The sequence below is a fragment of the Dermacentor albipictus genome, chromosome 7, assembly GCF_038994185.2.
Source record: "Dermacentor albipictus isolate Rhodes 1998 colony chromosome 7, USDA_Dalb.pri_finalv2, whole genome shotgun sequence".
Taxonomy (NCBI): Eukaryota; Metazoa; Arthropoda; class Arachnida; order Ixodida; family Ixodidae; genus Dermacentor; species Dermacentor albipictus.
Window position 1 is genome coordinate 11,648,757 of NC_091827.1, and position 12,048 is coordinate 11,660,804.

General features: G+C 46.6%; 1 protein-coding gene across 1 annotated transcript in view; it reads right to left on the reverse strand.

Annotated features, from left to right (window-relative positions):
* The window catches only part of LOC135904405 (cylicin-2-like), a 43,711-nt gene extending 36,595 nt beyond the window's left edge, over window positions 1-7,116 (reverse strand). Inside the window, exons 1-2 of the mRNA XM_065435193.1 lie at window positions 6,919-7,116; window positions 3,530-3,583 (exon numbers count right to left, since the gene is read on the reverse strand). Of these exons, the coding sequence (XP_065291265.1) occupies window positions 3,530-3,583; window positions 6,919-6,997 (133 nt within the window). The 5' untranslated portion in view covers window positions 6,998-7,116. The remainder of the gene's footprint in view (window positions 1-3,529; window positions 3,584-6,918) is intronic.
* Between the last annotated feature and the right edge of the window lie 4,932 nt (window positions 7,117-12,048).

Below are 12,048 nucleotides of genomic sequence, written 5' to 3' on the forward strand. Positions count from 1 at the left end.
AATTTGGCGTCAAACATATTTATCGGAAGAGTGAGCATACCTAGGGTCTCGTAAGGGACCCAAATGGTATAGTTAGTTTCGAAAATGGTTCTCTTAGCACAGCAGCTCGATGCTCTTCCATCAGAGCATTGAGTATGCCCAGTGACCCAAGTAGTCCTGAAACAGATTTGAGACGGACCAACATACAGACACACAAACGCACCGCAAACTGGGTGCTCCGAAACAATGCTTATCTCAATAAGTATTGTGCGCGAGAGTACAAAACTACACAAATTTACGGTTTCGGCAGTGACCTATGCATGAAGCTCCCTTCACTACGAAATCATCATTGCACTCCTCAAACATTAGAGGCCCGCTTTGCTTCATAGGGACAGGTCCGCTGTACTTACTCGGTTTTCTCGGTGCTAACTGCAACGGTTTGTCCTATATCGGTTAGATCTATTTTCCTGGCGTTCCTTGAAATATACGCGCAAAAGCGCAGATCTTACATACATGTAATGCGATTTATACCAGCCTACGTTAAAACACACCGCCATTGTTATTTTGGAGTTGAACATTGTCGCAGAAGTCTCCTTATACACCTAATAGAGTTGTTTCTTACGTGCAAATTTGAGTTACCTGGCTACGCATAAGCCCTGACGACTATTTCATTATTTATTATTGTGATAGCAATTACAGCTGGAGTTATTCTTGCAGCCTCGGCGCCGCTGTTGTACCATCGCCGTTGCCGTCTTGCTGTCATACTATCAACGCGCACGTGCGGCCGGCACGTGATGAGCTAGAAGATTTCCAGAGATACGCACCACGCGTTTGGTTGCGAAAGCAGGGAACCCAAGTGAACGCTCCCTCACTCTATATACGCTCCAACGACTCTTCCGCTGCCGGGATGTGCGTTTTACGCGCACACGCTAGGGTCTCTGCTGAAGAGCTGCATTATTACCTAACCGTAGCGCATATACGCTGTAGTCTGAGCGGACCAGGCAGTAAGCGATAAAAAATCCTTTTTTTTTTTGGTCGCCGACAAACGCCGATGGTTTTTCTTCAGTCCAATCTCGTTCGCCATCGAGATGCAACGCCTGCAACTGTAGCGGCGGTGTTTCTCAGAACGCCAGCCTTCTGAGACGCCTTCAAAAAGAAGAAAAACAAAACTTTTTTGGTAGAAAGAACTTCGTTGCCCCTAAAACGGGGTAACGCCGTGTGATCGGACCCCTATTCCAAGGCACCGCTGGCCCTCGCCATCCTTTCTGCGCTCCGGACGAGCCTGAGCTGATCCCCGAGGGCGGAGCTGGATAGCAATGCCTCCCACCTCGCTCTTGTTCTTCTGTGTGAGCTGTGCACTCCCATGTGATGTGGTAGAGCGTTGGTGTGCTCTCACACCACGAGCATATGTCCTTGTAGGCTGTTGGGTAATATATGTGCAATTTATGTAGGTTTTTTAGCTAGGTATATTTTTAGCTAGGTATGCAGAATGCGTAGCCACGTACTTGTTTATATTATCTTCAATATAGGATCTCTAAACGAAGGACAAGTTCCGAACGACTGGAGGGCGGCCAGAGTTCAACCAGTTCATAAAAACAGTAATAAAAGGTGCATCAATAATTCAAGGCCAATCTGACTAACATCAACGACTTGCAAAATTATGGCGCACATAATACGTACCCACATCTCTGATTTTATTGAAAAACATGATTTTATTACAAATGTTCAGCACGGATTCCGGAAAGGTTATTCTACTTGCACTCAATCAGTCCAAACTGTACATGACTGTGCTAGCTCTATGAATAACGAAAACGAATCATGCCATTTTTATGGATTTCGCAAATGCAATTGAGAAAGTTTCTCACAAGAAGCTGCTATCCAAAATTAATAGCTCAATACAAGATGACAAGATTACTAATTGGATTTCAACATACTTGAGTAACCATCAACAATATGCGTCGTTTCGTGATCATTCATCTCAGTCTCTTTCTGTTGACTCTGGCGTCCCTCAGGGTTCGGTGGGTGGGCGGCTTTTATTCATCATGTATATAAACGACATCGTAAAAGACATTCCAGTTCATATTAAATTGTGCGCGGATGATAGCGTGTCTACTCAGAAATGAAAACTAATTCAGATCAAACAACCCTGAACGAGGCCTTCCAAAATATTACTGAATGGTGTGATGTCTGGAAGATGCGGATAAATTTTCAAAAACCTGTTTACTTGAGAATAGCTGGCAAGAAAAATCCCCTCATATTCCAACATTCTTTTGCTGACAATATCCTCTCTTATGTTGCGCAATACAAATATCTAGGATGATGGATTACTAACGACCTTGACTGGACAGAACACATTGATCAGGTGATAAGTAATGCTAACCATAAACTTTTTTTTCTTAGGCGAGCACTAAAACTCTCCACACCCAGAGTCCGGCTCCTAGCTTGCAAATCAGATATCCTTCCGATATTAGATTATGCGGCGATAATTTTGGATCCATTTACTAAAACGAACATTAATAAAATTGAAAAAAGTACAAAAGAAAGGAGTTCGTTTTGTTTACAATAACTATGGACGCTCATCAGTAACTGATCTATTAAATAGGGCTGGTTTGACATCTGTATCCAAAAGAAATCGCATTTCCCAACTTAAGTTCTTATACCAATTAATTAAAGGTCATCTTAAGAATAATATTGACGGACTAATATTATTTTCTTCAGGTTAGACTAGAAAACAACGTCATAATCTCATGATCACCCCTTTTCGTGAGCGCAACAACTGCTTTAAGTATTCATTTTTACCAACAACAGTAACGGAATGGAATCGGCTTACTAACGATCAAGTACTGTCGCAATCTCTGACGTCATTCACCAGAAGCCTCAGTGTCCATTAACATTTATTTTCTGTTGTATTCATTCCCTGCTGCCCATATAGTTACTAATTCCTTATTGTTACCAACTTTATGCACCTTACATTTCGTATAATGTATTCACTCAATATTTTATGTGTTCTTGAATAATTAAGATATGCCATAAACCTTACTCTACTGCTGTGTCTACTCCTATGTTGCACTGCCATCGTTGAACGTTTTTGTCTCTAATGCTGATACGTTTTGTTTTTTTACTAATCCTTTGCGGGCTTTGTTTTTTTCTGGCTTTTTTGTACATATTTGATCCGTGCTTGTATCTGTACGCCCACGCTGCGAAAATCCCTTCTTGGAATTGCAGTATGAATAAATAAATAAATAAATAAGTAAATAAATAAATAAATAAATAAATTTTTGAGTACCGCTTATCAGGCACATTTATTTATGTTATGGTAAAGGCTGCAATAGACACGTTGTTCAAATTGGGAAGAACGTTAGCCGGTGCACAGAAAAGGGAACAATTCATTGTCGCATCTGCCCATCTACTAAACAAAAGCGAAGCCGCAGTTTTGGTTAGGTGCTTGCTGGCTGCGGCAACATGGCGTTCTGGGATGTCAAGTTGTCGCTGAATGCAGTTGACTGTAAAATATCATTCACTTATCTAACAATCCGGGAACCTTACTCACCCAAATAAATTAGTCCTATTCCCGGTGTGTAGGCCCCAGCCACGCTGTTACTTCCTGAAAGTGAATGCACCCTAGTTACAACAAAATCATTGTCTAGTTGTAGAGCGCCCGCCTCGGCTGCGGGAGCCTGAGAGTTCGATTCACGCCACCGCAAGGCAGCTACTGGTTCACGTGGGTACAAGTGTGCCCCGGCTTGGCGTTCGGCATTCTTCAGGAGTGATACGCTTGGGAAAGGAGCCTGCACACTGAATTCCCGTCCGAACCCTTGTGAGAACAGAAAGAGAAGGTTGGGGCCGCTCCCATGGCGTCCGAAATGCACCTATTGAGGTCGGGACGCCTTCTGGTTGGAGACAAACTCCCATTTCCAAAACTTGGGGTTGTGTAATGGCCAAATACCAGGCCGGAAGCGCACTTGTACTTATTTTGCCGCTAGGTACCCGCCTGTAGGTGCCTGGCAATAGCCGCGGCAGATGCTCTTCAACAAGACCCTCTGTGGTTGGACAAGAGGTGCCCAGAGACAACTCGGCAAATATATCTTGGGCCCCTTTTCGAAATGTGAAGTCCCCACGAGAGCCGAGAAACCGGGCCAGGAAACGTCTCTACCCATTATAAAAACGTTCACCGACGATTACGTTACTCCCTGATGTCAAATTTGAGCGCAGTTCTATACGTGTTTTCGTTTCACGACATATCGGCTGGCACGGACAATCTCTCTCGTGCGCCACGTTGCAAAGGGAGCGCGTGGGTAACGCGTGGACGCGATTCACGCCAAGCGCCGCCGACATACGTGCCTCTCGGACGACGCCATCTCGTGCTATCGTCGCCGCGTTACGCTTTTCTTCTCACCTTTTCGCCGTACCCTCATCATCCGCTTTCCTCCACGCGTCTTTCGACCGTCGCGGCGCTCCGCGTTCACTTCATCTTCCCCTGTGCTCCTTCTCTCGGTTACGCCGACGCCGACCCTCGCCGTAGGAACGGGCGCCTAAGAGCTTCGCTCTAAAGAACCGATGGGTTTCCGGGGGCCCCGTGATTTTAAATCGGTGCCTCCCGCATACGAGACGGATGAGCTCTACCGCTAGGCCACGGCTGCTGATATACTGAGAGGATCTACTTCCTGTGCCTGGGTAAAGTAGCGGGGAAGGAACCAGATGCACGGGGGAATCGAGGCGCGCTTGTCCCGTGGAAGGTTAAGTTATTTCAGTGCTTGGGGGAGAGATACCTGTGTCCCTTACGTGCGATCCGTGCGCGCAGACTATTCCATAATTTCGCACGATAACTACATGATTGTGGATTGGGAACGTTTCTTCTTGTCTTATATTATTTAGTTTAAAACTATTCGCTTAAATTAAGTAACAGACACGATTAAATGAGAGTAAAGCTGCTACTTATACTATCATTTCACTAACGGAGCTGGTAATTTTGATGTCCTTAGATGAGGAAAGAAACAGGGCGTATTATCACTCTCCTGTCTCACAGTGATTGTAAACTTTTGCAATGTGGCCTTGTCAACAATCTCTTGTTCTACACAGCATTCGCTTCACCTTGATATTTTTTTTTGTTCCTTCTTACCATCATATTGGCAAGTTTCCTTCTTTGATTTTCGCAGCATTGACTAGGAGTACCAGAACAACGTTTCGCTGGACGTTTGCCCTGGAATCTGGAACCACCTATTCACTATTCAGTGGTCACGAGGCTGTCTTAGCAAGAACTTTCGAGAGAACCCTACCATGCCATGCTGCACATTCTTGCTCGTTAGATCTCCCAAGATATGCAAAGTGTCGCTCAGTCAATTATAGGAAGGGAGACCAACATAGAATGCATGGCTAATAACTTCCACCCCTCTCATTCCAGTCACGTAGGAGTGGCGACACTTAGGAAGTCAACTGTGTTGCAGAAAGCAAGGGAGTACCCGTTCTATGTGCGCACAAGCTCTTCCTAATTTCTACACATATGCCGGAAGTGCACGCTCAGATTTCTTTGATGTGTCCTGAACGCCCTCATACTCTGCAGTCGACTATAGGGTAGCTATATGGGCTTGTTGGTAGGTCATCATCTAGTTTGTTGTAGCGCAGACAGATTGACACGGACGGTGCACGAAACAACAGGCGACTCTCTGTGTTATGTGACTTGTACGTACATGTCGTTCTGCCTGCGCTGCAACAAATTTTAGCACTATCTGCCTCTTCAACTTTGACCTACATTTTGATTCAGATACGAAACATTTCCCAGAGCATTTTTGCACTTTATCATATTAAACTTATTCTGAGTGCATCGTGTCCTTAAAAAAAATAACAGACGGTCCATTCTGCATGAAAATAACCAAGTGCATATTATCCACAGTCGAGTAGAGTAGCCGCGATTAACCTTCTTTTATGCCATTTAATTTTATAATAATTACAATGAGCTCAATCCTTAATTACTGCTGCGAATGTCTTGCTGTCAATGAAAAATTTGTACGTAATTGGAAGGAAGTTAAAGCCGACATGTTTTTTGGCCAGGTATCTTTAGCCCGTTTATTTTTTTTTTCCGGCTGAGAAAGAAATCTCGCGACAAACTCAAAAATTTTACTTAACTAACCGCCTGCCTAAATTAGAACTACGACATAGGCTCCCCAAATACCGTAGAGTAACTTTAGCCTCTAGTAACTCTAGTAACTATCGTGTAGACTAACTCTAGCCCACATCAAAAACCACCGCCCTCAAACAAGCTCCATGGCAATAAGTAGCAGAGATGGCGCTTTACCTGGCACTCCCCGCCTGCGACACACGGTACCTTGATGATGACAAGAGTGCCGACACCTGGTGGTTGATGCGGCGTGGAAAGAGTGCTCTCAATAACTACCGTGGAGCGTGTCTGAGGGGGCAGCTTTTCCATGAGGGCAGATGGTTGGTCACGGGAGTTGTTTTATTTTTTACGGGTTTTCTTTATTATCCGGAAAGAATAAGCGAGCAGGAAAGTACCTGGCTGAAAAGATGGCAGTTCTAAGTTTCTTTCAATATGCTACAAATTCCTCGTTGACAGCATGACATCCAGAGCAATATCTAAAGCAGTTTGCTGATGGCAAATAATTATAAATTTAATGGAATCAATAAAATATTATTGATGGTTGCTCTACTCGACTGTGAACAATGTGCACTTGGTTATCTGCGCGTAGAATGGCCCGTCTTTTCTTTTTTTTTTTAACGCGATGCATGATAGTCGGGACACGCCGTATGCTGGCGCATGTGGGCGTGGCTGTTGCCAGGCAGGTCGATGCCATATTTGCACCACTGTAGCGAAAGGAAACCGATTTATCGCGATAACCGTATTGCTCGCTACTAGAAACACTGAATAGGAGGCAATAATATGATATGATACGCACTGAATGCGAGTTCCTATGATTTACTCACTTCTGGCCTTAACGTGCTCCAATTCCGTGGCTATAATCACGACGACAGCATGTGTGACGGTGACAAAGGCGACCTTCATCCTATCCGGCCTTACCAGAATCGGGACATGAGCGATGCATTTACGATCGAGTTTTACGAACGTGTGGAGAACGCATGGAGCTGTAAGAGCAGCTTGCGCGAGACAGCTTCGGCTAAGAAGAGGCCGGCATTGTTATTCCCCGCGAGACAATGTGAACTATGCCTGAATTCTTTTTTTTTTCTCTCGCATACGTCTTCTAACCTTCTCTCCCATTTTTACAAAATCTGCTGCACTCAACTCTAACGCAACGTCGTGCGCGAAAACAAGTGGCGATAGATCATGGAAAGACAAGTAGGCGTTATATTCCTGGAGCTTTCTCCGTTTTCAAACGAAGGAATGTAGCAAACTTTGACGCCATGCCCGCCTGTCTGGGTACGTGCGGCCATCGTATACAACATAGCGCAACGGTGAGGTGATCATTACCAGTATATATGCTAAACCTTACGCAAGCTCAGCGCAGTTCGAAATGTTTGTCGACAGTGTCAGTAAGTAGGAACGCAGTAACAATTCTTCGCTTCCTCGCAATGCGGTTTGACATTTTGAGGTTTTCAGTCACACACCTGCTCATGTGTTAACGACGCAAGTGGACAGAAAGACGCCGGACTACCAAGCAAAGTATGAAGCGCACACACACACACACACACACACACACACACACACACACATATATATATATATATATATATATATATATATATATATATATATATATATATATATATATATATATATATATATATATATATATATCTTACGGGAAACAAGACCACACAGCTGCGCTAGAGTGTCATCGCACAGCCCGACCTAGGAAGTCCACCCACTGACTGGACGCTGATAAAATTACTTCCCTCTCCCTTTATGCAGAAGGCTTCATGTGATAGTCTACTTCCATTTTTTTTCACTGAGCGAAAGCACCCATGCCTTCGAACAGGGGGCGCCACTGGCACCTGCGGCAATGATCTGCCTTATAATGCTCTTAACGCGGAACCAACTCGCCCAACTGTCAGCTCTAGTTGCATATAAACAGTATTTCGCTCGTGAGAAATTAAAAACATCAGTTGAGAAAGCTCTTGTCCTCGTCTTTTCCTGTCCTTTTCCTGGTGTGAGCTGTAATTTACAGTAACATGGGACACCAACTAGCCCGGTCTCCCAACTTGTTTCAGATGCACATCAACTGAGTGATAATTATCGTTATCATCTCCATGATCATCATGGTTCCGCGCTTCGCACCCTCCTTGGGCATTTATAAGGGTTCGCTTATATGTATTTCTCTCGTTCCGACTCGCGAAAAAGAACAACCTTTTCTATCAGTGAAGAGGGCTATCAGGCAAGAAATGCTTAAAAGTTCACTCAAGAAAAGTTCTGTGCCATTAGTCAACCTTAGGAAAGCTTTCATTCATTAAACCTTAGTATTTCTTCCTTCGACTGTGTGAGTGGTCATAACGCTGCAGTTTCAGCGGGCGTTCAGCGTTCACACCGGCTGTTCAGTTCTTAGCGCAGCTCTTTAGAGGCCAGTTCCTGCGGCGAGCATTGGCGTCGGCGTCCTGTCTCGTAACCGAGCGAACGAGATCAGCGAAAGATGAGAGGCGAATGCGGAGCGCAGCGGGGGAGGAAAAAAGTGGCGAGGGAAAAGACAGCTCGAGGAGGAAAGCGAAGGAGGAGGGTATGGCGAAAGCGTGAGAAGAAAAGCGTGCTGCCGCGCAAGACAGGCGTTGCGGCGACGGTGGCTACGAGATGGCGCCAGAGTAGCGCGTGTGTCGTCTCTTATTGGCCGCGAGATCGACCTATAGGTGGCAGCACCGTCGCCCCGTTAGTGTGGATGCGTCGCCCGTGCGGTGTGTGGAAGTGTAGGGAACTACTCTTTTCATTTCGCGATTCTGTGCTCCGTGCCCGCAGAAAACGCTTCGTTTACCATCGTGAGATGTTGTTCGGTTCCGCAATGCAGCACATATTGCACAGAGCCAGGGATAAGCTTTCACTACTATCCCGTTGACGCGGCACGTCGCCGAGAATGGCTCGTCAGGCTTCGGAACGGCAAGGCGCCTTCCAAGTATGCGTTGGTGTGCAGTAAGCACTTCGACGATGGTGCGTTCAAGCGTTCACTGACGAAAAAGGATGGCGAGTAGTCCAATATGATATCACGTTTGGGAATCCTAATCGGCAATCTGGGCATTAATGTTTGCTGCATGCGTAGTTGCTGTGTGGCTGCTGTGCGTGTGAAGATCGTTGCAGTCCGCGAAAGTTCGTGTCGGCGTGGCCTGGGATGCCGGTAATGAGTTGCCTGTGCTTTTATATACTTCTGCAAGTAAATTAACCATGTGTCCATGCATGCAATTTATTTTATAAACTTCATGCGCCGCCTGCGCAGTGAATTCAAGGTTCACGCTCAGCTGCGAGTCCGTTTAGACGACCGTCACCGAGCGTGACTAGTTGTCACGTTTTCCGTTGTCTTTCCTCAGCCACGAGAACTGTCTCTGTGTTCAGAAGTGTAAATACGAGCACAGAAACACGGCAAGTATGTACGCATGATCTGGTACAGATTAAACAGTGTCGTTTCGCGAGCCAACAGCGGATGCTCCATTAAGCGATGAACGAACATGCGCGAGCGAATTTATTGCTACGGCTCATATTGATATATTTTTTTCTCTTTTTTATAGGGGGGCGGAAAAAATTGAAGCCCGATGCACTGCATTGAAGCACCACTGCAAATTCAAGTGCCTGCATGCGAAAGTAATTTAAAGGGATCTAATGATTATGATACAACATAAATTATACGTTGCATGCTTTATTTTAGCTTCGTGTAACGGTTGCAACTGGTTATAAAGCTACTCGAAAACATTTTACAATGGTAGTAACACTCTGAAACTAACTCGCGATTTCGTAGGTCTGGCTAAAAACAAAAATTGATAAAGCAACATAAGTTCTCTAAATTTATCGCATGACGTAAACACATCGCAAATCAGCGAGTCAGCTTAGTGTGATGTAATGTAAACAAATCGCGATACGCGCCGCGACCAACTACATCCGAACAACTTGAGGCAATACTTTACCCTGCAGGGCATGTGCAGTTCAATTCTGCTATTTTTGTCTCGTCGGTCAAATTCAGGTCGACTCGGTGTGGGTCTTTACTAAGCGCGGACGACTGCAGCACGAATGCGATAACGTGCACAGGACCGTCAGAGCAGCAGGTGGAAGCGACGGCGCTACACTCAATGATGTGGCCCGCCGCAACGACTTGGTCGCCTTCGACGAGACACCTGACACCGTCCCTAACATGGTTGAGAATTGTGCTTAGAGGCAAGGGTGCTGTAAAACGGAAAAAGAACGCATGTTAACCTCACAACACGTTGAAAGGAGACGAGCGCACATGGTGTGGTCGCGTTAAGCAAATGCTTTTCGCATCAGTACACTAAAAACGTACAGTGATTTACTTTACGAATTTCCGTTACAAAAATGAAAGAATAACAGGTTGAGAGGTTACTAACCATCGAACAAACCGTCCACGTCAACATCCATCGTGATTTGGCGAACTACGATCGCTGCACACTGCGGCTGGAGCGGCGACGGGCCACCGGCATCCACACTTAGGAGCTTCGTCACCTCGCCGCTAGGAGCCGACTCTGTTCGATCTCGAGGCCAATAGACAAGAACGGCACCGAGAGCGGCGCTGCTGCGCCGGCGTTGAGAGCGCCGCATGCGGAGCAAAATTCTATTAGCGGTAGTACCCCTCTCCCATCTCTCGTTCGCGCCGCCTTGATTGCCTCCTGCACTGCGCGTGTTTGGGCACGTTTCGCGCCGCGCGCGGTGTGTGCGCGTGGACATTTCCTTCGAAGGGCGGTGTACAGTCTCTCTCACATTTAGGGGAAAACTCGAAGCGCAGCAGCTCGCGCAGATGCTCGAGGGGCGGGATCTTGAACGGCGTCGTCTGCTACGGCGGCGCACGCTGGCCGCATTGTCGAGAAACGTTCTACTGTCAGGTGCAGTGCGCTGATCACATCGTTACTGCGTGAAAGGAGCCGGTATTCTTTGCTAAGCGTTGCGCGACGCCCACTGATACGCCTCGAATGTAAGTTCATCGCTGCATGGCAGTCATAGACGACGTACTGATTCCATACATTCTTGACGGCCCGTTTCTGGAAGGCGACTATATATTCTAACGCGATAGGACGCCGATCCACACTGCTCGTGCTGTGCAAGAACTGCTAGAAGAGCGCGCAGTCACTCTCTTGGAGCGGCCGCCTCAATCCCCGGGCGCCAATATCATTTAAAATGTCTGGGGCTCGTTGAAAGTATCGCTGGCGCAACATCCCCTCTATCAGTCGCCCGAGGATAGGCTTCGATCCACCATCGTCAGTGACTGAGACGTGCAGCGAATGAACACATCCCTGATCAAGTCATTCTACACTTCACTGCCTTCCAGGATGAGCGCTGTCATCGCTGCCGCTGGGGACATGACGAGATACTAACTGAAGTTCCGAGCGTGACGTGTCCAATTCCCCACCGGCGGGCAGGGTCTGTCTGGTGTAGCGAATGATTATCGAGAAAAATCACTTCCAGCTCATTGTCTGAAACTAAAACGTTCATTTAATCGTGTCCGTTTGTTTCACCGTGTTCGACTCCCATTGTTGAGTGCTTTGTTTTCCTTTCGAGTCAAACAAAGACTGAGCACGTTGCGCGCACATCTTGGTGCGTTTTGTCGCTGCTCATTACGGTAGCACACACAGTGAAGAAATATACGTGCACACGCTCAGTACTCCGGCCCTTCGAAAGAACAAATGAACCATGTTGTCAAAAGAAGTTTGTGGAACTCCATTAGCGCCAATGAAGGATCAGAGTGTGGCGACGCACAACGTTTAGTAAAGAATATCAGCTCAGTTCCCGCAGTACCGATGAAATCGGTGCACTGCCCCTGACAGTACCACGCTTCCCGAAAATGCGGCCAGCGCGCGCCGCCGTAGCAGACGACGCAGATCACGACACCGCCCCTCAAGCGTGGGCGCCTGCTCGAGCTGCTGCCGCCGCACGACTCCATTGCTTGCCGCATCGCGATG